The sequence below is a fragment of the Schistocerca gregaria genome, chromosome 3, assembly GCF_023897955.1.
Source record: "Schistocerca gregaria isolate iqSchGreg1 chromosome 3, iqSchGreg1.2, whole genome shotgun sequence".
In the NCBI taxonomy this organism is placed as follows: domain Eukaryota; kingdom Metazoa; phylum Arthropoda; class Insecta; order Orthoptera; family Acrididae; genus Schistocerca; species Schistocerca gregaria.
The window spans coordinates 407,482,109-407,508,061 of NC_064922.1; the positions used below are offsets into that span (position 1 = coordinate 407,482,109).

The 25,953-nt window shown below is 43.6% G+C and overlaps 1 protein-coding gene across 1 annotated transcript; it reads right to left on the reverse strand.

Moving 5' to 3' along the window:
- Nucleotides 1-758: 758 nt before the first annotated feature.
- LOC126354308 (uncharacterized) lies at nucleotides 759-22,694 on the reverse strand. The gene is made up of 2 exons (XM_050003863.1): nucleotides 22,412-22,694; nucleotides 759-909 (listed from the first exon to the last, which is right to left on the reverse strand). The coding sequence occupies exons 1-2, from the start codon at nucleotides 22,589-22,591 to the stop codon at nucleotides 787-789; spliced, it is 303 nt and encodes a 100-aa protein (XP_049859820.1). The 5' UTR covers nucleotides 22,592-22,694; the 3' UTR covers nucleotides 759-786.
- Nucleotides 22,695-25,953: the final 3,259 nt, after the last annotated feature.

Below are 25,953 nucleotides of genomic sequence, written 5' to 3' on the forward strand. Positions count from 1 at the left end.
CGGGATCAACGGACAACTGAAGAGAGTCATTCAACGTGACAAAGGTTCAACCCTTCCATAAATTGATGCAAATTTCAATTCCGGGCCACCAACAAGTGTCAATGTGCTAACTATTCAACAAAACGTCATTTATATGGTCTTTCGAAACAGAAGGCCCACTGGTATACCCTTGATGACTGCAAGACACAAAGCTTTATGCATCGCCTGGGCGCGTCGGCATTGACATTGTACAGTTCATGACTGGAAACATGTTGTCTGGTCGTGCGAGCCTCGTTTCAAATTGTATCGAGCGGATGGACGTGTACGGGTATAAAGACAACCTTATGACTCAATAGACCCTGACTATTAGTAGGGGACTGTTTAAGCTAGTTGAGTCTCTGTAATGGTGTTGGGCGTGTGCAGTTCGAGAGATATGGGAGCCTTGATACGTCTAGATATGACTCTGACAAAGTGACACCTACGTAAGCACCCTGTCTGAACTCCTGCATCCATTCATGTCCTCTGTCCATTGCGTCAGACTTGGGAATTACAGCAGTACAATGCGACACCCCTTACTTCCACAATTACTGCAGTGTAGTTCCACAAACACTATTCTGTATTTAAACACGTCCGATGGCCACCAGACTCCACAAACATAAACATTATTGAGCATATCTGGGATGCCTTGCAACGTACTGTTTAGAAGAGATCTCCACTCCCTCGCACCCTTACGGATTTATGGACAGTTCTGCAGGATTCAAGGTATCAATTACCTCCAGTTCTACCTCAACGTTAGTTGAGTCCTTGCTACGTCCTGATGTGGCACTCCTGGGCTCTCGCGGGAGTCTTACACGATATTAGGCAGGTGTACCAGTTTGTTAGGCTCTTCAGTGGATTTTCATCGCAGCGCGGTGGGATTGCAAGGTCATTCTAAAAAAAAAAAAAAGGTTCAAATGGCTCTGAGCATTATGGGACTTAACAGCTGAGGTCATCAGTCCCCTAGAACTTAGAACTACTTAAACCTAACTAACCTAAGGACATCACACACATCCATGCCCGAGGCAGGATTCGAACCTGTGGCTATAGCGGTCGCGCAGTTCCAAACTGAAGCGCTTAGAACCGCTCGGCCACAACGGCCGGCGCTCATTTTTACTTTTAGCAATTCCGATCTCTCACAGTCACCATGTAATCGGATATACATCACATTGCTTTAACTTTTTGTCCATATACAACATATTGTGTTAAATACTTGCATAAGTGAGCCAAAACATCAGAGAGATACGTACAGGAACGATAATTACACAAATAAAAGACACAATACAATATCACTGCATTCTGCAACATTTCTAGTGTGAGACGAAGAATATATGAGGAAAAAGTGAAAAGTAATGAAACTGAGTGTCAAGGCTTTACAAAGTGTCTCATCACTACGGTACTATCCTAATTTCTGGATCATAGTTCGCTATAGCTTTCCCGTGACTTCTTTCGTTGCAATGTATAAAATGAAAATCTTCGTTAGAAACAAGAAACTGGAGGAAAAGTTTTTTATCGCTACATTATTAATGATGAATTTTGTAGGAAATACTTTATTTACACAAAATTTGATGTTCCTTTAGTTAAGTACATCGAAACACTTAAGCGCCAGAAATATTTTTTCGATTACAGCACCGAATCGGTACAGTTCACCACATAAGCATATCTGCTCTTTAAATTTCAGGACCGACAACTAAAGACACAATAAAACATATGATTTATCTCCTAGTTTCAAATGCTGAAACGATTTCCAGACGAGGTTAGGTACGCGTTTCAGTTCGTTCTTGATGTTGCTGTAACAAACAAGAGTAAAGTCCTCCTACCGGAGCACAAAAAGGCGAATGTCCTCGTTTTTAAGAAACTCTGAAAATGGGATACGAGCTGCCTGATTCTACCTTCCTCAACACGTCTGCAAAATTTCACAGAAATTTTGGTATGCTAATGTTGTGCTCATTTTAATATTCACCTCACCTCTTATTCCCACAAGCTCTTCCAACTGTAGCTCGTTCTCTCTCTCTCTCTCTCTCTCTCTCTCTCTCTCTCACACACACACACACACACACACAAGTCCTTTGCTGTAAGCCACTCGTACCCAGCCACTCACATTTATCCATTCTCACTCACTCATTCAGCCCATGTCATTATAATTATCTCTTGTGTCTCTCCCCGGCGTCTCCTCTCTCAGCCACAATCTTGGTTCTTTCTACTACCATAGTCTCCTCTCATTGTCGCTACCTCCCTCTTGCTCTCCTTCTCTCTAACTGATATTATCCCATTCACTTCTTCCAGCTGCTGCTGTCTCTTCTCACTGCCACTGTATCTCTCCTCCGTGTTGCCATTGTCACAGAATCTGTCTATCATTATCAACGGGCATTAGCCACTTCCACTTTCTTCTTCACTTTATTCCTCTCCCACTGGCACTGTCACCCTCACTCTTTTCCTAGCACTGTTCTGTCACTGTCAAATATGTTGCACTGCCACTGTGTCCCTCTCTTTCTCTCACACTGTCACTGCCCCTTTTGGGTCATTCTATACCACAATCACGGTCTACAGTCTACCGGTATTTATTACTTTTTCGGTTCTTTCCCACTGCCATTGTCTCCTTCTCTCCCAGGATAAAAATGAGAGAATATGTTTGTACGCTGAAAGATTTGGGAAAATTTTTAAAGGCGCTAAATGTAAATGTCTTATGACTAGGGCCTCCCGTCGGGTAGACCATTCGCGGGTGCAAGTCTTTCGATTTGACGCCACTTCGGCGGCTTACGCGCCGATGGAGATGAAATGATTATGATTAGGACAATACAACACCCAGTCCCTAAGCGGAGGAAATCTCTAACCCAGCAGGGAATGGAACCCGGGTCCTAAGGATTGACATTCTATCACGCTGACCACTCAGCTACCGGGGGCGGACTTTAAAGGTGCTGAGGAAGGTAGAATGACGGAATTGGTACCAAACTTTCTAGTGTTGTAAAGAGAAGCATTTTCGTCATTTTTGTGTTCCGATAGTAACATTTTTCCGCTGGTTCACATGTTTTCCCTGCTACAGCATGGCATCTCATTCATACGAAAAAAACCTTATGGGTTACTAAAATTTTGATTGTTTACTCATGTGGATTTGAAATAACACAAAATTAATTTTACACCTCGGACAAGAGTTTATTTGCAGAAGAATTTTGCCTGTACGTCAGTACCACAACGTGAGGTTCCAAGGACTCTACCGATGATGACGGAGATACCTCACAGAATATTTCTCCGTGCTACGTCACTCACAGCGAATTTTACGTGCGTGTTTTATGTGTACAAGTAAGATAACTTTGAACATCGAAGACGGATAAAGATATCAATAGAAGTTTCGAAGTTGTTTGTGATCGGCTTCTTAGAAATATATCGTAAAATTTTCAGGAATTTGCTTTGCATGACCGTCTTAGAATCAGCGGGTCGGTATTTGGAGAAAAAAAACACGTTTTTAGGTGTTTCCCGAATACGGATAAACATTTACGAAAGGGAAAATGGCGCTTCTAGATAAATGCCCACAGAATAAGCCGTTAAAATTTGAGCAGTTTGCTGAAGTTAGATACTAACATATCCCCTGCTGACGGCGAAGAAATGGTGAAAAAGCCTTTTTTTGGTTTCTCTGGAACCGCCCAGGAACTACACTCCTGGAAATGGAAAAAAGAACACGTTGACACCGGTGTGTCAGACCCACCATACTGGCTCCGGACACTGCGAGAGGGCTGTACAAGCAATGATCACACGCACGGCACAGCGGACACACCAGGAACCGCGGTGTTGGCCGTCGAATGGCGCCAGCTGCGCAGCATTTGTGCACCGCCGCCGTCAGTGTCAGCCAGTTTGCCGTGGCATACGGAGCTCCATCGCAGTCTTTAACACTGGTAGCATGCCGCGACAGCGTGGACGTGAACTGTATGTGCAGTTGACGGACTTTGAGCGAGGGCGTATAGTCGGCATGTGGGAGGCCGGGTGAACGTACCACCGAATTGCTCAACACGTGGGGCGTGAGGTCTCCACAGTACATCGATATTGTCGCCAGTGGTCGGCGGAAGGTGCACGTGCCCGTCGACCTGGGACCGGACCGCAGCGACGCACGGATGCACGCCAAGACCGTAGGATCCTACGCAGTGCCGTAGAGAACCGCACCGCCACTCCCCAGAAAATTAGGGACACTGTTGCTCCTGGGGTATCCGCAAGGATCATTCGCAACCGTCTCCATGAAGCTGGGCTACGGTCCCGCACACCGTTAGGCCGTCTTCCGCTCACGCCCCAACATCGTGCAGCCCGCCTCCAGTAGTGTCGCGACAGGCGTGAATGGAGGGACGAATGGAGACGTGTCGTCTTCAGCGATGAGAGTCGCTTCTGCCTTGGTGCCAATGATGGTCGTATGCGTGTTAGGCGCCGTGCAGGTGAGCGCCACAATCAGGACTGCATACGACCGAGGCACACAGGGCCAACACCCGGCATCATGGTGTGGGGAGCGATCTCCTACACTGGCCGTACACCTCTGGTGATCGTCGAGGGGACACTGAATAGTGCACGGTACATCCAAACCGTCATCGAACCCATCGTTCTACCATTCCTACACCGGCAAGGGAACTTGCTGTTCCAACAGGACAATGCACGTCCGCATGTATCCCGTGCCACCCAACGTGCTTTAGAAGGTGTAAGTCAACTACCCTGGTCGGCAAGATCTCCGGATCTGTCCCCCATTGAGCATGTTTGGGTCTGGATGAAGCGTCGTCTCACGCGGTCTGCACGTCCAGCACGAACGCTGGTCCAACTGATGCGCCAGGTGGAAATGGCATGGCAAGCCGTTCCACAGGACTACATCCAGCACCTCTACGATCGTCTCCATGGGAGAATATCAGCCTGCATTGCTGCGAAAGGTGGATATACACTGTATTAGTGCCGATATTGTGCATGCTCTGTTGCCTGTGTCTATGTGCCTGTGGTTCTGTCAGTGTGATCATGTGATGTATCTGACCCCAGGAATGTGTCAATAAAGTTTCCCCTTCCTGGGACAATGAATTCACGGTGTTCTTATTTCAATTTCCAGGAGTGTAAATGGCGTCTCCATAAGCCGCTTGGGACCGAAATCTTGTAGTTTTGTCCCTTTATACCCCAGACCAACTAACCGTAATCCACTTGAAACTTTACCCTACCGTTATGTCTCCAATAGAACACAGCCTTTACTCTGTTTGAAGCAAAAATTTATGTGGAACGAGGTATACACTCGCTTGTCATCGATCAGTTCTGTTTTAAGAGTATAGGATAACCATTCGATTCCTTGATACATATTGAGAAACATTACTAAAGTGGCCTTTTGTCTCTTCCAGTTCTTTTAATCCCTCGACAAACAAAACATTATTTAATGTAAGTCCAGCTGCTAAGGAAGAATGAGTCCATGACACGACTGCTGAAACTCGAAAACGTATTTTTTGTAAGAAACTGAAAGTACAAAGATTACGTACAATTCAAATTTGTTTGTTGCCAAAGGCGTGCTATTTAAATTTGTGAAGTACTGTGTAATATTGGCTAAGAGAGAAATGCGCTGACACTACCATACAGCTTGACTTCACCTTTGTTTTAACAGCAGTTTTTCTTGTCATCGGGTAGACCAAACCGTCGCTGCAGTTAAAGAGAATTTCGCGATTTTCCAGTTCACATACAGTTTTTGATAGGTTTCTGAAGCGCATCTACAGGGGAACGTTAACTGCAGTGTGCTGATGTGATCATTCTAAATAAGAGTTGTGGAATGATTTCTCCATTTCATGAAGTACGCCTACAACAGCCTAAGGATTATCATATCCACATCGGTGTATATAACATTTACATGTTTCGTGAAAAGAAGTTAGCTAATACCTTTTAAATGGATATATGTTTAAGATTTTTTGACTTATTCGACATCCATTAGGACAATTTTTTCACTTTAAATCTGGGGAAGGTATATTAGCAAATCCGTTTCTGTTTCCAAATATTCTTGTTTTCTCACATGTTATGCATCCTGGAATATCTCCTCACTATAAATCTATTGTAACAAAAATTATATATTACCTAATGTAATTTAATTATGATTGTGTATGATCGTTAATGAATTACCCTTCAACGAAGCCAGATAGTTGTCACTGACTTTTGTAAGGTCTACATTGTGGTTAAGAAGTGGAGTGAACTTCAGTGCACATCGTGTTGATTTTTCTAATAATTTCGGGAATGCAGTAGGGTGACGTCATCGACCACCTCCAGTATTTCGACAGGAGCACAACCTGCCATTTTCAAGGCATAACTGAAGTAGGAAATGGCTGTAGAAAAGGATCTGAATTCTCTGCTCGCAGAGAAACTCCGGAAAGATGACACACACACACACACACACACGCACGCACAATGACAAACATGAGAGCCATCACAAACCAAAGATGAGTGACGTCAGAAGCTATCGATAGTGAAATTATTAATCGACGGTTGACGTAGTATTTACTCTGGCACGGGAGGGAGCGGCGGTCCGGCGGAAATTGAAACTAAAACAACCTTTTCTCTTTCTAACATTACATGCTAATTAAATTTCAAATCCTCCTTAACAACACTACCCCAATTTGCTGGAAGTCCACGCTGGCTCTCGGTGTTATTACACAGAAGAGCTAAAGAAACTGGTACAGCTGGCTAACATAGTGTAGGGCCAACGCGAGCACGCACTACGGCCGCAACACGACAGGAGTGTCACATTACGGCGTAGCATGGACTGGATTAATGTCTGAAGGCATGCTTGAGAGGACTGACACCACGAATCCTGCAGGGCCATCCATAAGTCCGTAAGTGTAGGAGGGGGTGGAGATCTCTTCGAACAGCACGTTGCAAGGCATCCCAGAAATACTCAATAATGTTCACGTCTGGGGAGTTGGTGTGGCCAGCGTACGTCTATAAACTGATAAGAATGTTCGTGGAGCCATTTTGTAGCAATTGTGGACGTGTGGGATGTCACACTGTCCTGCTGGGATTGACCTAGTCCGTGGCAATACACAATGGACATGAATGGATGCAGGTGATAAGACAGGATGCTTAAGTACGAGTCACCTTGTCAGAGTCGCATGTAGACGTATCAAAGGTCCCATATCACTCCAACTGCACAAGCCCCACACCAGTACAGAGCTTCCACCAGTTTTAACATTATTCTGGGTACATCGATTCATGAGGCTGACTCGATACCCGTACAGATCCATCCCCCATGCCCGTCCACACCCATCCGCTCGATACAATTTGCAACGACACTTGACGGACCATACAAAAGTTTCCAGTCATTAACCATCCATTGTCGGTAATGACGGACCCAGGCGAAGTGTAAAGCTTGGCGTCGTGCATTTTTCAAGCGAACAGTAGTAGGCGTCGGCTCCGAAAGCCCATATCGACGATGTGTCGTTGAATGATTAGCACTGAAATCTGCAGCAGCTTGCGGAAGGGTTACACTTCTGTCACGCTAAATGATTCTCTTCAGTCGTCGTTGGTCTGTTCTTGCAGGATCCTTTTCTGGTTTTCAGCAATGTCTGCGATTAGATGTTTTATCGGATTCCTGATACTCACGGCACACTCGTGAAATCGTCGTACGGGAAAATACCCACTTCATAGCCTCCTCGAAAATGCTGTAGCCCATCGCTCGTGCACCGTCTTTAATACCACGTTCGAACGCACTTAAATCTTGATAACCTGCCATTGAAACCACAGTAACCGCTCTAGCAACTCACCCACACTTTAGTCTTACATAGGCGTTGCCGACTGCAGTTCTGTGTTCTGCCCATTTATATATCTCTCTCTTTGAATACGTCTGCCAATCCCAGTTTCTTTAGAACTACAGTGCATATTCCATAGGATGACCGGTGCCGAAACAATGTTCTGCAACGGCGGAATTGCTCGGCTGTTGTGTAATGCTTAAGCTCAATACACTGATCCCTGCAGTCCTCACACTGTTATGAATGTATGGCATGCGGTAGACACCCGCCTTACGCAAACCAAGTTCATCCTTTACCGAACGTAAAAGGATCCTAATCTTATATGGTGGTCGAAAAAAGCATTTCATAACATACTTCCAGAAAATACGACCAATCATAATTAGAAATGCTCCCTGTACACACCTCGGTATTATCATCACTCGCACGGTGCGCAGTTGATCGATAGTGCAGCGCACGCCTCATCTGTCTTTCAATAAAACCATACTGACGAAAGTTAAACTCGAAATGGGCTAACTCAGCTGACGCTCTCAGGGTTAGAGATGACAAGGGCCCTGTGAGCCAAGGTACAGGATACCCCTTCACGCTGAGCCGAATGGTGACAGCTGTCAGTCTGCAGATGCGACTCCATGTGAGTAGAATAGACGGATTGTACCAACGTACCATCATCCTTCCTCTTGATCAACATCAAGGGAGCGAAGACAGCCATCCTTTACAGTTCCATCGTGAGGCCAATATCTGAGTGAACTGCATTCACGTTTTCGAAAATCGTTCCATTTCTCACTGCCACGAGACCAAACAACAAAAATATTGTTTACATAATAGAAAAAGCACACAGGTTTCAAAGCCACAGACTTCAAGGCACATTACGCGAAGTGTTCCACACAGAAATTGGAAGTACCAAGTGGCGATCGTCTTCCCGTCCAAACTCCATCTGTCTGCTCGTGGTACTGGTCTTTGAATAACAAGTAAGTGGAAGTCAACATATGTAGAAAACGTTTCGGTTTTTCAACAGCCGTAACGTATTAGACTGAGGAACACCAATGAGGAGGGAGACCACGGCAAAACTTATTAAAATATGAAGAATCATTCAAACGCATTCTCTCTATCGATGTAAGAAATCCGTGGAGTTATTAATGTGATGCTCTCACCGACCTACTATGTTGTTCAACACGATATATCGGAGCTCCTACGTTACAATCGGACGAAGAAGAATCACTTCTATGTGGACCTAAGGAAGGCCATACAACTTTAAGGGGTTTAGCTTAATAAGAATTAAGACACTTCACAGTGTTTTGCGAAAAGAAACATTTCCTCATAGGCTGTTAGTCTTTCTATCAACACTTTTCGTGGGGTCAGCAGGGGTCCTGTGATACGGGGAATCAGACAGTAAACACTGCATCTTTTGAAAGTAATTCTCCTTGTCCAAAACAAGGTAGCATTGCCTCTGTCTGCGGGTAAAATAACAACATTCGGATCAGCTCCAAGTGAACATAAAGCAGTTCTCTCAGTTGCTGTGATATTACTCTTGGGAGTCGTACCTCAGTCAACACATGACAAGCCCCCCTCCTGACCTCCTCTGCAACATCAGGAAGCAGTTTAAAAGTATGCTATTCAATAGAACTAGTAAAATAAACCATTGGCAAACTCTTGGGCGTCGTCGCAAAATTTAAACCTTTCCCTAGCAATGATAAAGCTGCGTCGTTAAATGCTTTCCCCATGAGATTTTCATAGAAAGTCCACGTATGGTATTAGAGTCACGGAAACGTTGAAACATCGCCAAATGCTGAGATGTTGTGATACAAATACTGTTCCAACGTTTTCCAAAGCTGTGCATCGTTTTATTTTCCTTCCGGCTACCGCATCAAGCAATGCGCTGTCGTAGCTCTTGTTCGTGACAGGATCCATTATACTCGTCGACAACTGGATTTTGTTTCCAAGGAATTGTTTCGGATTCATTTGATGTTTACTTACGAATTGTGATTTCTTCTTGACATTGGCTGGACGGTTCTTGCTGTAGGCGAGATTCGGTAAGCACTTTCATCTTTGTTTACTTTGTTATGGTGTCGTAAGTGAAGTTGACATTTATTTTCGATGTGTTCCACAACTTCTAACTAAGTGCCACTTTCAGAGACTAATGGTAAGGGTGTAGGATGCTCAAAACGCCAATCGAAGTACAGCACTCGTACGACTGAAAATTTTGTTCTGAATTTCTTTGTAGTAGGACTACGATTATTGAAATTATATACTATTATTATTATTTTATTATTATTCCATGCTAACGAGAGGAAGGGTAATTGTGGGGTAACACTTTTCTTGCCAATCAAATGTCCCACCCAGTTGAAAACCGCACACAGAGAGCTTCCCTGGTTGAATAACTAGGAGGGGAGTCTACTTCCGGCATTCGCCTTACAATAAAGGTATAACTATCTAAAAATTTTGGTTGATGCTCTTGATTCTTGGAAAAAACGAGGTGAATCAAGTTCAAATAGCGCCCAGGGATGATATGATTAGTTCGGTAGGAGGTTTGTGGGAATAATTTGGTGCAGTTTCAGTACTGATCGGGCAGTGGCTTTCGCACAGTGCTAGAATAAAATGGCGCTCTGTTGTTGTCACCCGCCAACTGCGAGGTTCGTGCAGTTATCCGATTTTTGTACGCTCAAAAACACTCTCCAGCAGAGCTCCATCGCCAATTGTGCCATGTATGTGGACACGACATTATGAGCGATAGTATGCGGGCAATTCACTGAAGGACGAAGCAATATTCACGGTGAAGACCGTAGTGGCCGACCGTCCATTGTGGTGCTACAGCTGATGGAAAGTGCGCAGAATGCAATTTTGCAGAACCGGTGCTTTACAGTTTCAGAACTCTCTCATAAGTTTCCCCAGATGTCTCGCTCGCTGTTGCATAATATTGTCTCCCGGTGGCTTGGTTTTCATGAAGTGAGCGTACGACGGGTGCCAAAGCAACTGAAAGATGAACATAAAACGGAACGGATGCAGAAGCATTGATATCCCTACAGCGGGAGGCAGATAAAGGTGACGAGTTACTGGTGATGAAAATTGGTGTCACATGCCAAGCCAGAAACAATAAAACCACTCATGCGGTGGTGGCATAGTAGTGCATTTGTGAAACAGGCAATCTCTGTCAAAAACAAAAATCATGTGCACTGTCTACTGTCTTCTATCCTCCTGTACGAGATTTTGCCGTTACCGCGAGCGGAAACCGTAAATATTGATCGGTATTGTCAGAAAATGGAAAATCTGAGAGGGGCCATCCAAAATAGGTGTGGGATGTTGACAAGACAGATTATTCTTCAGCACGACAGTGCAAGAACCCTTACAGCGAACGCCTCTTCCGTCTTATTAAGCACGTTCTAGTAGGAAAACGTTTCCACAACGACGCTGAGTTGCAGAACGAAGTGATATCGTGGCTCCGGAAGTTTTCCGCGACTCCTATAACGAGGGCTTACAATCCATGGTGTATCCTTAGTGATGATTTTGATTGCTTTATCGGCCATCGAAATTTAGTATCTGGATGCACTTGGTGATTTTCACTCTCTACCCCGAAGGTAAGCTACTTGAGACCATTCGTTCTTTCATTCCCCCCCCCCCCCCCCTCCAGTTCCAAGTAAGCCATTAATAAGTTGCAGGAGGGCAAGCTGGTATCGAGGCACGATCTTTGTGTTCCTTGTTGTCGTGCCTCGCACGGATTTTTGTATTCCTGCCATCTATCATCCGCGGCCCTGTCTGTCAGAGAGACCCTCTCTAGCGGCTGTTTCCACGGCCTGGCGTTTTATAGCAGCCAGGGAGTTTGCATTCTCTATCATCAGCAGTAGTAGTTGTGATGACAGGTTTTCCTCGTTGTATCACCGAGACGTGAAATTGGGAAATTTGAGATAAGTGCATACAGGACCAAACTGCAGAGATCATCGGTCCCTAGGCTTACACGCTACTTAATCTATAACTTACGCTAAGGGCAACACACACACACACACACACACACACACACACACACACACACACACACACACATGCCCGAGGGAGGACTCCAACCTCCGACGGAGGGAGCCGCGCGAACCGTAGCAAGGGGCTCCAGACCGGGACGTGAAGTCATATATTTATACCTTGTTGTAACAGGCTATCCATCGCACCCTCATATGCAGTGGAGTTGCAGTTTAGAATTCTTCCTAGTAGCAGAAGTGCTTCAAGTAATTTGTCCAGATGTTCCGCGGTGGTTACTCGTTGGTCGGATGGTCGGAGCATCGGATAGAATTCTTACTTTCTACCAGCTGTAGTAAGAATAGTTTCTCGTAGGGACCGGAAAGACGACGTCTCTGTGATTTCCCTGTGAGTTTAGTTTGTGTCTGTGTTCGTAATAAGTTATGTATCACGTATTCTGAAACGCGTTGGCTTCACTGTGGGTGGTTTAGCAAACGACGCGAGTTCAGTGATTGAGGATACATATTGTTTGATTGGTCTGCGAGCTGCGTGTAGGATTTTTTATTAACATTCGTCGGTCTCATCAGGCGCAACAGTGAGAGTGTGTGTTGCTGGCAGGTTTAGGCACCACGTGTAGTGATATCGTTCTTGATCGCTTTCGAGTGCCGTTCGTAACCGGGGTATTTACGATTGGCATATATACAAATCGTTTGGAGGTCTAGTCCTCAAAAGTTTGTTCAAAAATGGTTCGAGTGGCTCTGAGCACTATGGGACTTAACTTCTAAGGTCATCAGTCCCCTAGAACTTAAAACTACGTAAACCTAATTAACCTAAGGACATCACACACATCCACGCCCGAGACAGGATTCGAACCTGCGACCGTAGCGGTAGAGCGGTTCCAGACTGTAGCGCCGGAACCGCTCGGACACCCCGGCCGGCACAGTTTATTCCTGATGCTTGGCAATCTCAACTGTACATTGAGATCTGAGTTTGATTCAAGTTCCTTATTTAATTTCCGTAATAATGGCTGCACTAATCCTGTAGTGAGTCCAGTTGCGTGCAACGAAACCTGCTATGTGGTATGCCCTCGAAATAGGAGCGTTTTTAAATTTTCTCCGCAATCACATGGCTTAATTACTTGCTTGTCGAATGTGAAACTATGGACTAGCTTCTCCCACATTCCGTCAGCCGCAGGTTGGGTTTTGTTTGCTATGCCAAACATCGACAAGGTTTTGTCAAAGTGGCTTCGTGGTGAACCTGGTTGTCGTATGTGTTCCTGGCCTGTGCTATATCACCTGTTCGAGAATCGGTTTAGCACATCCTGAGTGGTTCCGCAATGATGTGTGATCTGTGATTACACAAGCAAGAGTCTTTTTTTGGGAGGTGGGGTGGGGGACAGCTACGTGAAAGATTAGTGACTTATAACTGGCCTGTCTTGTGTGGTATGTTGGACTGTGGTCTTTGTGCCATCTGAAATCTGATTTCTTACCTATGTATCACCATAAGATTAGTAATTTATTAATGAGGAAATACGTGTTGCATATAATTTGAGAAGAATGACTAGAAAACCAAGCTTTCCTTTGTATCGGATCTTCAGGAACTAGAGACTAGAGGCAGTACTCTGCATTACATGGTTACTACTGTAGCATTGTTCGACGACGTGGTTTGCGATAACCATGTCCGACAGGGTATGAAACTTAACTGGATGTATTTTATTATGGAAGAAGTGTGTCTGAACTCTTCATTACATTAATAACAATATATCCTACTTAAGAATATTGTTTGCACTGCATAAGCACTCAGATATCGATAGCAACAATCTGAGGGCGAAACATGGGAGCGCGATTCTAAGCATCGTTGGGAGCCGAGGTCTGTCTGCGAGAGAGGAAGCAGTAGTGTCGGTCGAGAGCTTAGAGAGAGAAGACGTGTCACGCTGCTCTCACGTCGGTGGTGACAGACCTTACCACACTCAAGGTCTGATATCATATATATATCCAGGAGAGATTTAGATGGCTTAACTACGCTTGAAGATGGAATTCAAGGTAAAATTCGCAACATAGTGCAAAAGCAATTGCATGGTTAGCCTCGTGATTATTAGTGCAAGTTTCCAATAATCCCATGTTATGCTTGGCAGTTAAAGAAGCCTCCTTAGCCTCAAAATAATAATAATTACTCTCCACATCTAAATAATATGTTGTGGTTATGACATGTTAATGTAAATGAAATTGAAATAATTTGTTAATCTAGCATTTGTTAATCTGACACTCAGCCGTTATTGATACCTGTTTCATCATTGTAATTATCATTGTTTATTATTGGTTGTGGGTTATGATGATTCTGAAGTTTTAAATTTAGTTTATGGAATCACTTATTACAGGTAATTTAGTTGTTAACAGGACACAAACAAACTACTGTTTATTAAACTCATTCTTAGTGACAATAAGCTTTTGCCGCTGCTGCTGCGTGCTGCTGCGAATTGCTGTAAACCACATGGAAAAAGACAGTCATCTAAAGAGGTGAGTGCAAAACTTAGGGTCAAAACAGAGACACCTACACACCACTGTATGTCACGTCCAGTAAATTCCGTTGCACAAGCCAGATTCTGTATCGCTTGTGAATTCTTACACAAAAACGCTGTCAGTTAGCTTAGGTATTCATTGTTACAGGTTCAGTTGTTCCTGTAGTTTTTCGTATTCAAATACGCAGTCAGATAGCTTATCCAAAGTTACTTTTAAGTTTTTCATGTGACGATCTGTTGAACGCTTAAATGACAGTTAAACTGATACTCATACAACACGCACAAAATGTTACGCCGGTTAGATAACCATTACTGACAGCTCAGGTTGCTAATCGAGTCCATTTTCACAGACGAAATAGGCAGATATTGGTTGCACATACGTTACAGTTAATTTGTCATTATCTTGTTGATTGGTTGTTGAACGAACGTGCATGTGATTGGTTGTCGCTACTCCGTGTTCCTTTCGTGATTTAGAAATTACTTATCTGTCGATCGGCGTATGGTTTCAGGATTGCCGTTGTGTGTTTTGGCTGCTACTAAAGAATGTGGTCCACGTTGCTTGTTGGTGAACATTTGGTACACTTGTCCGTGTTGGTTGTTGTACAGAGGTGTCCATATTATTAAATTGAGCCCTTGTATTGCATAAGGAATAATGAACGTGCGTTCGCTGTCGACGTGGTCTATATTCCTCAGTGATGGTCTTAATCTTTCACATGCAATGTCCTACGCAGAACTGTTCTAATTGCTTCAGTCAAAAATGAGCCTGAGCAGATGGTTGCTGTCAAGGCTACTACTCCACGCCTGGTATTACTGTTAGTCAGGCTAGTGCGCTTGTTATATGATGGTTAACTTCCCGCTTTAACTGGACCCCTAGTTTAAGTAGCAACCAGTCTTGAGTTGCTGAGTGATTAGTTAATAAGGCCTACTAGCATACATGTAAGTGAAGTAAAGCTCACTAAACGTGTTGTGAGAGCTCTAGCTCAAGTAGATGGGGGTGGCTTAGAGTGGCCGATACTGTCTTCTAATCTTTGACAACTTTTATTACTAGCAGTGCACGTGGAAAACTGTTACGTAAATTAGTTGATTGTGAATCCTTGTTTCTTAACCATGTTATGTTACCTCCACGTTCGATATTTATTGTGGCGCTGCGCGGGATTAGCCTAGCGGTCTGGGACGCTGCAGTCATGGACTGTGCGGCTGGTCCTGGCGGAGGTTCGAGTCCACCCTCGTGTATGGTTGTATGTGTATTTGGCCTTAGGATGATTTAGGTTAAGTAGTGTGTAAGCTTAGGGACTGATGACTTTAGCAGTAAAGTACCATAAGATTTCACACACATCTGAACATTTTATTGTGGCCAAAAAGTTTTGTAAATATATTTCTGATTATGTTGCCATAGTTCAATTGGCTGTTTCCGTGGGATTTTAAATGTCGTCTGTTGGTGGTGTTGCTTGAAGTGTTCGCTGTCGTTGCTACCGACGCAGCGTTGATCCCGCTGGATGAGGTTTTCTGTCCGGCACTTGGATCGCTCCCAGGACATCCGGCGTTCCTAATCGGCGTCGCATCTCAGAACTCGTTAATGGAATTTCAGAAAGGAAGAAAAAAAATTGTCAACCCAAGCGACCCTTAGTCACAAACAAACCAGTGCCCTACTACCCTCCTTCACTCTCCGCCGTTTCAGGTGACCCATAGGAAATACTAAGAAGGGTTACTAGTTCAGGAATTCTCCTTGTAACAAAGAAAACATTCCCGAAAATCGTCGTCCTAGCTATGTGATGTGATCTATTTTTAAACTAATTCGTACGCCACCGACAACGGCCAAATAAACCAAAAGGGAGAGTGTGACCAAATAAATAAGATCTGGCAGAACATCGGGAAGGTGCTTCCTACTTACTATCGTTGTCATGGTCTGTCAAGGACCAACACAAAAGTCACCTAAAGTTATTTAGTGTGGAACGTATCTCTAATAACTCCAAGAAGAAATCTTATACGACAGACGCTCGGGATTAGCCTGGCTGTCTAAGGCGCTGCAGTCATGGACTGTGCGGCTGGTCCGGGCGGAGGTTCGAGTCCTCCCTCGGGAATGGGTGTATGTGTGTTTGTCCTCAGGCTAATTTAGGTTAAGTAGTGTGTAAGCTTAAGGGACTGATGAACTTAGCAGTTAAGTCCCATAAGACTTCACACATATTTGAACATTTTCTTATACGACAGAATAATTGAATGTTAACCTGTATACTACAGACAGATATCACCACACTTTTATGAACATAGAAGAACGAGTCAGAAAATCTTTAAGCCACAAAACGCCGAATATTTATGGCTGAAAAGAAAGACAGCCAAAGTAAATATTCATTCCAGGGTTACGCCTTTTCTCTTATTCATAAAAAAATAGTAATAAAAGTTGTAGAGGCACTGTATGAACGCCAAGGAAGGAGTAACAGGATTTAACGTCGTGTTAACATTAAGAGCCACAATACAGGTGAGCCATGTTCCTACATCTAGCGTTGCGAGTAATACGCCTTGTTTACATCCGCACATGCTCTGTGTCACTGTTACCACTGTCAGTCGCTTTGTATCGAAACACAAGTGTGACTGTATGGTGACCTACCGAACAGCCGCTATTTCCACGTTTGGCACAGATAACAGAGGCGACGCATCGTGGCATAGAAGCAGCGAGGCACTGCTAGGTCACTGGAGGGAGTAGGAAACACATCTGGACACACAGGTCACGTAATTACCGTTAATTCGGCGGAGGAAGGCCACGAGCTCTGACTCCACGTTCACTCACATCCCACATGTTTTCGATCGGGTTCACATCTGGCGAGCTGACGAGCCAGCACAGAGTTCCAACTCGCCACTGTGCTCGTCGAACCAATCCACAGCACTCCTGGCCTTGTGACAAAGCACTATCTTGGTGAAAAATGGTACTCCCGTCGGGAAACATGACTGTCATTAAGGGATGTACGTAGGCTGCAACCAGTGTACGGTGATCCCTAGCAGACGTAGTGCCTTGCATTAGCTTCACTGGATCCATGAATGCCAACGTGAGTCTTCCCCAGAGCATTATGTAGCCGCCGCCAGACTGTCTCCATCCTGCAGAACAGATGTCAAGGAGCTGTTCCTCCCCTGCAAGCCAAGGATTCGTGCGCTCCCATCGGCATGATGAGGAAGTTATCGGCATTCATCAGATCATGCAATGCTGTACCACTGCCGCAGTCACGTGCTCACTTCAGTCCTAGTTGCCGATGTCGTGCTGTTAAAATTGGCGCATGCATGGGTCGTCGGCTTCTGAGGCCCATCGTCAGGAGTGTATGGCGCTCTGTGAGTTAAGACACATTTGTAAGAGTACAAATTGGAGTGTGATGGTAGTTCCGCTATAGTTAGCCGCCTGTCCTGTTTTACTAATCTCCCCAGCCTACGACGTGCGATATCTGCAATGACGGGTGGCCGTCGAACCCCACGACGGCTCAACGTGGTTTCACCTTGGTTTCGTCACGTGTTGAAGCCACTCACCACAGCATTCCTCGAACACCCGACAAGTAGCACAATTTCTGAAATGTTCGGGCGGGGCCTCCGGGTCATTAAAATCTGCCATCGGTCAAACTCAGACAGATGGCGCGTCATTCCCTTCTACACACGGACAGCACGTTCACTGATACTACAAGCACTATGCGTGTGTCTGACTAACAGTCATTCTTTTGCAGGTGATGTCAGCGGTTCTATATCGATAGTGGGTCGGTGGTCATAATCTTCTGGTTGATCAGCGTATGTATGATACATGGCTAACGTTATACATTACAGCAAAGGCGATTTATCCCAACAGATTATGACGATGCGCAATGTCTGGATAGGGTACACACAGAATTAAGTATTTGTTTCATCGATCTAAAAACGACCCGTCAATGAGCTGAAACTATTTATCAATTAACGATTTTATTCCGAATTTCAGTTATGAATTTTGTCCACGCATTATATACAACAACTACTCCTATTCTATGTCACCTGTTACTGATGCACTACTGACAACGCAATACTCCCCATCTCATTTTAAGCGGCGGGTTCGCCTCTCTTGATATCCATTGATCGATTCCGCATTTTATAGGGTGTACCGATGCCTTTGATAGTGTACTTGCTGCACCCAAAAATTATTTGAAAAAATTTAACGTGATAATATTGTTCATATTTAATTTATTTTCAATTCATCAGCTCTTCATTTCATGCTTGCCACATCAAAATATCCATTTTCTCGAGATGGTTACAGTACTGTAATATCGACCGTTAATGGGGGACTTGGACGTGAAATGACTGAAAAATGGAAAAACTAATTTTGCCGCTTACTGAAACACAAATTTCTCCCGTTTCCTGAAATGTATGGTTTATTAACTTTTAAATAGTTATTATAGTCTTAAACGGTTGTTGGACAAATGTCTCCACACTGATAACGCCCCCTTTCAGTTCACTGTCGCTGCTTCACAAGCAAAAGCCTAGTCATGGAAACAATAATGCCAATATACAGGAACCTTTCATATAAAAAATTACTTAGAAAATGTGTACATGGCCGTACAAAAGACCCTAATGAGAGTTTCCAAAGCTGCGTGTGGCAATGAGTACCGAAAACAGTGTTTGTTGGATGGACAGTACTCAAAATGGGTGTGATGGATGCTCTCATCTGTTTCAATGGTGGTGTAATCAGCAAGACAAAGTAATGGGCAAATTAGGCGCGCAACCAGGAAGCAATATGATAGCTGCTCTGACTGCCATGGATCGTGAGCGACTAGTTGAAGCTCAAAGGGCCGTGGAAGCCACCACTAAAAAGTCCAGAGTAAGGAAAAGGCTCCTGAAGAAGTCTACAGAGGACCACGAAGCAGCTGGGCAGCAAGATTGTGCTGTTGGAATGTTCTGAAAGAGGCATACGGTGAGTCAGAAACACAGTAAACATTCTCTTCTCATTTCTCGAAACTATATTTTCAGAACATTATGTACATTCAACTTCACAATGATTTTATCCATGTTCACAAAATTTCTCTCAAGTGAAGAATGTGATAGTATCTTTGTACTGTGCCCAGTTCATAGCAAAAATGATGTTTGTCATGCTGTATATAATGTAAGTGGTAGTTTTCAGACGAAATAGTTATAAGGGTTTTTCTATTTCCTGAGATGTACTCCAAAATATAAAACGAGAGACATAATGTGTTCCTAAGAATGTTGACAGCAAACTGCCACAGTTGGGATCTTATTAGACTGATGATGATGGTACTAGAATGGGACAGTGAATTGTAAAACATTTATTAGGGAAATTCTATAATTCTTAAACTATAACAGATATTTCAATAAAATTCCTTTTACAGCTTCAGACAGTGTCATTTATTGTTGATATGAAACAACAACTTCTTCCACAGTGTAGAGCAAGAGTAATGTGGACTGAGAGCGAGGTATAAAACTGAAGCCCGTTCTCGTCCAGGTCCCCTTAATGAGATTTGCTTACTGACATACGAAGAAGAAAATCGGTAGGTTTCCACAATTCTAAAAAAATTACTGTGTCTCAAATACTTCAGCATAACATTTTATTCAGTGAAATATCTGTAGCAATATTACCAGGTCTTCTTTGTCACTTAGTTCCTGTAACTATTGAGGAGTATTTCTGTTTCTTTCTTATATTTCTTTTTTTTCAGCTACTTTTAGTGTTGGTTCCTGTGCTCTTATGTACTTATATTCTTCTTTGTTTACCTTCTCAAGTGCAAAGAAAAGCAACAAAATTATTGTCAAGAAGACTAATTATGAAATAGTTTCTCAACAGCTAGATAAACAACGAATAACACAACTAGCAGGTGCGGATTTCAGATAGTTACCCATAAACTGTAGATTAGACACAACAAAGATAACAAACCTTATAAATTTTCAAATTCAGGTATCTATCAAATACATTGCGATGACTGTGGGAAATTTTATACTGGAAAGACCGATTGAAATTTCAATGTTACGGTTAAAGAACGTACACTTCTGCAGGAAAAAAACTACATTTAGCCGACTGAACACAGGTTCATAATAACCAACGTAGATATTTGCGCGAAATGACGTCTATTCAATGTTCTGCAATCTAAGGAACTGAGAAACAACATACAAATTTCCACAGACACCATATTTTTCACTAAATGATACGCTCTTGCAGTTGTTGCGCGCTCTAATACTTCCTGTCCGACTGTTTTCTTTCCCTGACACCGTTCTCAAAACGTTTTCTTAGTTCTTTCTTCACGAGTCCATTGTGCCTGTGGCTTCTGGCGTGTTTCGAGATGGTACTTTCTGTACTTCATTACATACGATATATGTCGCAGACAACTGCTTGAGAGGTATTGTTTATAATTTTAAGTGGCTTTTGCTGGGGATCCATGTTTAAGCTCTAGCTCCTTTTAATTACATTTCTAACTCATCCTATTTTGATTCATAATATACATCGTATCTCCTTAACAAATGTAAATCAAACTTCGCCTGAACAGACCATCAGGGCCCAACGGTACCGGCCTGCCGCCGTGTCATCCTCAGCCTACAGACGTCACTGGATGCGATTACGGATGGGCATGTGGTCAGCACACGGCTCTCCCGGCCGTAGGTCAGTTTACGAGACAGGAGCCGCTACTTCTCAGTCTAGTAAATCCTCACTTTGCCTCACAAGGACTGGGTACACCTCGTTTTCCAACAGCGCTCGTAAGACCTTATGGTCAGCCACCCAAATACTAGCCCAGCTCGACAGCGCTAACCTCCGGGCACCTGACGGCAATCGGTGTTACCAATGCGGCAAGGCGGCAGCGGCCACGTAATGCACTGTAAGAGGCCATTGGTTATACTGCTTACGGGCAGTGTCACCTAGCGGCCAAGCCCCTTCACCTTTTGTACGGTATTTATAAGCACAGTGTGTTAACGAAAGCTCTAGATCTTGACCTATGAGTTATTATTACGATTTTACATTTTGTTCGTTTCTTTTTTTTATTTCAGTGTGACGGTGCCAGTCATGCTTATGAAGATTATTTACCTCCTTTATTAACCTTAAGGAGACCGGCACGTATCTCGTTAGATAATTCTCATATAATGTCTATCAACACCACAACTTATAGTGCTGGAGGAGAAGGTTAGTGTTTAACGTCCCGTCGACAACGAGGTCATTAGAGACGGAGCACAAGCTCCGTTTATGGAAGAGTTGAGAAGGAAACAGGCCGTGCCCTTTGGAAGGAACCATCCAGGAATTTTGCCTGAAGCGGTTTACGGAAATCTCGCAAACCTAGATCTGGACGGCCGAACCATGGTCTGAACCGTCGTCCTCCAGAATGCGAGTTCAGTGTGCTAACCACGGCCCGCCTCGATCGGTTATGTATAGTGTTATTAACACATTATCATATTCTCACTATTCTTACATTATAATATTCTTTACATCCTTTTTAGCTCGGTTTGATGATGATCACGAGAATAGAAACCGTTCATTGAATATAATAAATTTTTTCAGTCACACTGGACCGCTGTTGTCGTCAAGGTGACCACATCAACTCTAATCATGTCGGCCTTGTTTTTGAATCAATTGATTAGCTATTTTGTTAACTACGGTATGCTTTTGCATCTCCACTGACACACTACTATTATTGCGACCATAGGGTGTCCCAAAAACAGCGACAGTTTTTAGGAACCGTCTCCTTACACCAAAACAAGAAAAAAAATTTGTAAACATGGGCTCTAAGTTGTGTACCCAATAAGGTATGAGCTCTTGTTCGTCTTCAGTACTATGACACAGATCTCTTCTACTGCAAGGACTTTGCGTTTGGGAGAACGGAGTATGGAGCAAACGAAGAAAAGAAAATGTCCGTGGGTTCTTAACCGCATACTTCAAGAGGTATGAACACTTGTTCGTCTCCAATAGTATGAAACACTTACGAACAAATGTTCATAGCTCACACGATAAGCATTTTAGGGCCCATGTTAACTCGACTTTTTTTCTTGTTTTGTTGTAAGGAACCCATCCCTAAAGGCGTTCGGTGTTTATTTGGGACACCATACAGAACATACAACCAACCACAAGAAAAAATGTAACAAAATGAGAAGCCACAATGTCGTATCTGCAAGTTGACACGCATTGGGCTGAACTTACGAAACAAATCGAAATAAAAAACAAATCTAAAATATCTGACTCATAAAGGTTTAATATTTTGTAAATAGTATTGTGTCTTACCTCTAATAGTTGGAGAGGTTTCATGCATTTGCCGTTCACATTAACAGTTCCTGAAGGACACCTAAATGGTGTGCTGAGAGCAGAAAAATCCACCCAGTCCTCTAGCGGGTCCTCCGTTTCATCCTCAGTCATCATGACTCCCTGCGAGGCGAGCAAGAAGCACAGTAGAAGTGACCACATCTTAACTTCTCTCAGTCCTCGAAGAAAATGACTCAAGAGTACGTAGGCACGCTGGCTTTTATGTTCTCAAATGCTTGAGTGAAGGTGAAGAGCGTGTGTCGGTGGCCCGTCCAGAAAAGAGAAAAAAAAGCCATTTCTTTTCTTCCGCTGTGATTTCTCGTAAGTCGACAGGGTTCAGGTTCTGTAGTGCTTCTCTCTCTCTCTCTCTCTCTCTCTCTCTCTCTCTCTCTCTCTCTCTCTCTTTCTCTCTCTCTCTCTCTCTCTCTATTTCTCTTTCTCCTTATTTATCGTTTTCTCTCTCCCTGCCTTTCCTTCGTATGGGATTAACTGTTTTCATGATTTGGCTGCATTGCTTTAAATTTATAACCGGATTGCTTTCGTAACACCCTTGTTGTCATTTAACATAAGACATAGAATTAGTATAAATGTTTGGCTGTAAATCATGTGAACCTTGTTCTGTTTCTTAACATTTTTCTTGTACAGATCGTACATTACCTCTTTAACTCTACACAGGGTGTTTCTGTAAGGAGCATGCAAAAAGTATAACAGGACACAGACAATCCTCTACTGAACAATTTCAGGCAGGGGACCAGCGGTCAGAGATGCCAACTTAAGGAGATATGGAAGTGAACTGGTCTACCGCTTTGTCTAGCATTACCGTTTTCCAGCTTATTTACAGCTAACATACGTAGCAAGGAAACAATGAGAACGAGCCTGATTAGTGAGAAGTCATGACGCTTGTTTTGTTTACTTTACTTGTCCATGAGGTGGCTCTGTTGTATCGTAGCTACATTGTCAAATGGTTCAAATTATGGTGTCACCGCCAGACACCACACTTGCTCGGTGGTAGCCTTTAAATCGGCAGCGGTCCATTAGTATACGTCGGACCCGCGTGTCGCCACTATCAGTGATGGCAGACCGAGCGCCACAACAAGGCAGGTCTAGTCTAGAGAGACTCCCTAGCAGTCGCCCAGTTGTACAGCCGACTTTGCTAGCGATGGTTCACTGTCTACATACGCTCTCATTTGCAGAGACGACAGTTTAGCTTAGCCTTCAGCTATGTCATTTGCTACGACGTAGCAAGGCGCCATCTTCTGTTACTATAATTACTTCAAGAATATATTCTGAACAGGTAATATTGTGAATCATGTAGAGTCAAGAGCGACGTTCATCATTAATGGATTAAAGTTAAGTATCAAACTAATTATGTTCGCTTTCTGAATTCTCAATCCTTGTCATGTTCCAGACCTCACGTCAGTATAGTTCTTCCCTCCTCATGCCAGCCTGCGTGAGCTAAAACGCGTGCTTTTCGGCCTCCACTCGTAACACGGAGTTGGCTCTTCTGCTAACACAAAACAAATGGTTCAAATAGCTCTGAGCACTATGGGACTTAACATCTCATCAGTGCCCCAAGAACGTAGAACTAACTAAACCTAATTAACCTACGGATGTCACACACATCCATGCTCGAGGCAGGATTAGAACCTGCGACCGTAGCGGTCGCGTGGTTCCAGATGAAAGCGCCTAGAATCGCTCGGTCACAGCGGCCGACCGCTACATTGTCCCATGGCAGAAGGTGCTACGATTCAAGGACAGACCCAGTCATTATTGAGTGATATTCAGCGACACACTGTACAATACGAAGGCATAGTACCTGTAGAGTTTAGCAGAACTCACTAACATGTCCCTTGTCTACGGGGAAGTACGTTGCAATGCTTTCACTGCAGAAAGTATGTACAGCGTACAGTTTCCTGACAGACACTATCCATCACGACGAGTGTTTATTTCTCTCGATCGACGAATGCAGGAGACTGTAGCTAACGTGAATAAAAAAAGTGCAGAGTAATGTGACTTTATTTCTATTATCTCCTTAAGATGGCTGCAGCGACCACCGATTCCCTACCTCAAATTCTTCAGTGGAACATTCTCAATGTCCTCTATATTTTTGTCCTCTCCTGCGGAAACACCCTGTATATAACACCTCCTCTCCTAAGAATCTCGAACACCTTGCAACGACTCTACATCGTCGAACGCTTATTCTAGATCGCCAGATTTTGTGAACTTGTCTTTATCTTTCTTAACGCGGTTGCCATTATCAAATGCTATGTCAGAACCGTCCTTTAGGTGCCTTTACCTTTCCTGAAGCCAAATTGATCGCCGAATAACATCTTCAATTTACTTTTGTGTACTGTTTTTGTCAAGAATGTGGATGCATAAGACGTCGAAGTTCATTGAGTGATAGTTCTTGCTCTTGTCCGCCCCTGTTGTCTTCGGGACTGTGTGCAAGACTTTTTGTGGGTAGTGGTCAGGTAGAAATCGTAGGTTTGATGGTGAGGGTACTGCGGCCTTATCTGGCACAGACTGAACGTCTCTGATTAGACGATGGCAGGCTGGGCCCGGAGGGTTAACATACAGCTTTCTGGCGCCGACTATGTGGCATAAGCCGTTTTTGTGTGTCGCTCGGAGGCAACTCCACTGGGGTCTAGTGACTTAGGCCCGGCGTTTGCTACATGGCAGTGTACTGAACCGCGGAAGCTACCTGCTCTTGCTGAGAGAGCTGCATTCGTAGGCCACTGACTGTGGTCTCGGCGGTAACTGGTGCCCTACGTACAACCCGTCGCTGTGACTGTGTCCCACGCCCTTACGTATCACATAACCTACGATCATTCCTAAACTACAATACCAGATCGGATGTGTCAAGCATCTTGGTTTTACCTTTACATGACAACAAGTATTTCAACTTCTTCACTTCAGCTATATGACTGTGGAACATTGTTCTGTAACCTGACTCTTAACGAAAATCTCTCGGTATTGAAAAGCAGGTGAAGGCATTACCTTGTGTTGTCGGTGTAGCTTTTCTATGCTTTTCGCATCCCTCTTCCTGTGTTCTTCATTCCATTTCAGTTGCTAATGTTAGCCTGTTATTTCTCGTTTGGTGTCTGCAGGTCAACTTCTTCTCCACTTCGATCCTCTTTGTAGCGTAGTCATAAGTTTCTGTTAGATGTGACTACTCGCATTCTACAAGAAACTATTGAGGAAGTTGCTTCATGTTGATAAGACTGACATTTCTTAAATTCCATATATTCATAATCATATATATTGTCATCTTTGTAATTATTATTATTATTACTGTTCTTACGTTGATTACTATTATTTACTCATTTACATTGTTTAGACCCATAGAGGATCACATAAAGAAAATTATGACCTGTAGCTGTTATTTTTCTAGTTTTTCCAGAATTGTTACATCTTCTCGCTATGCTTAGGTCGACGTTCATCTAACCAATTACTTCTAGGTTCCTTGGATTTGTCTTCTGATGAAATTTCCCAGCTGTAGACCTCATGTCTCAAGACATTTCGAT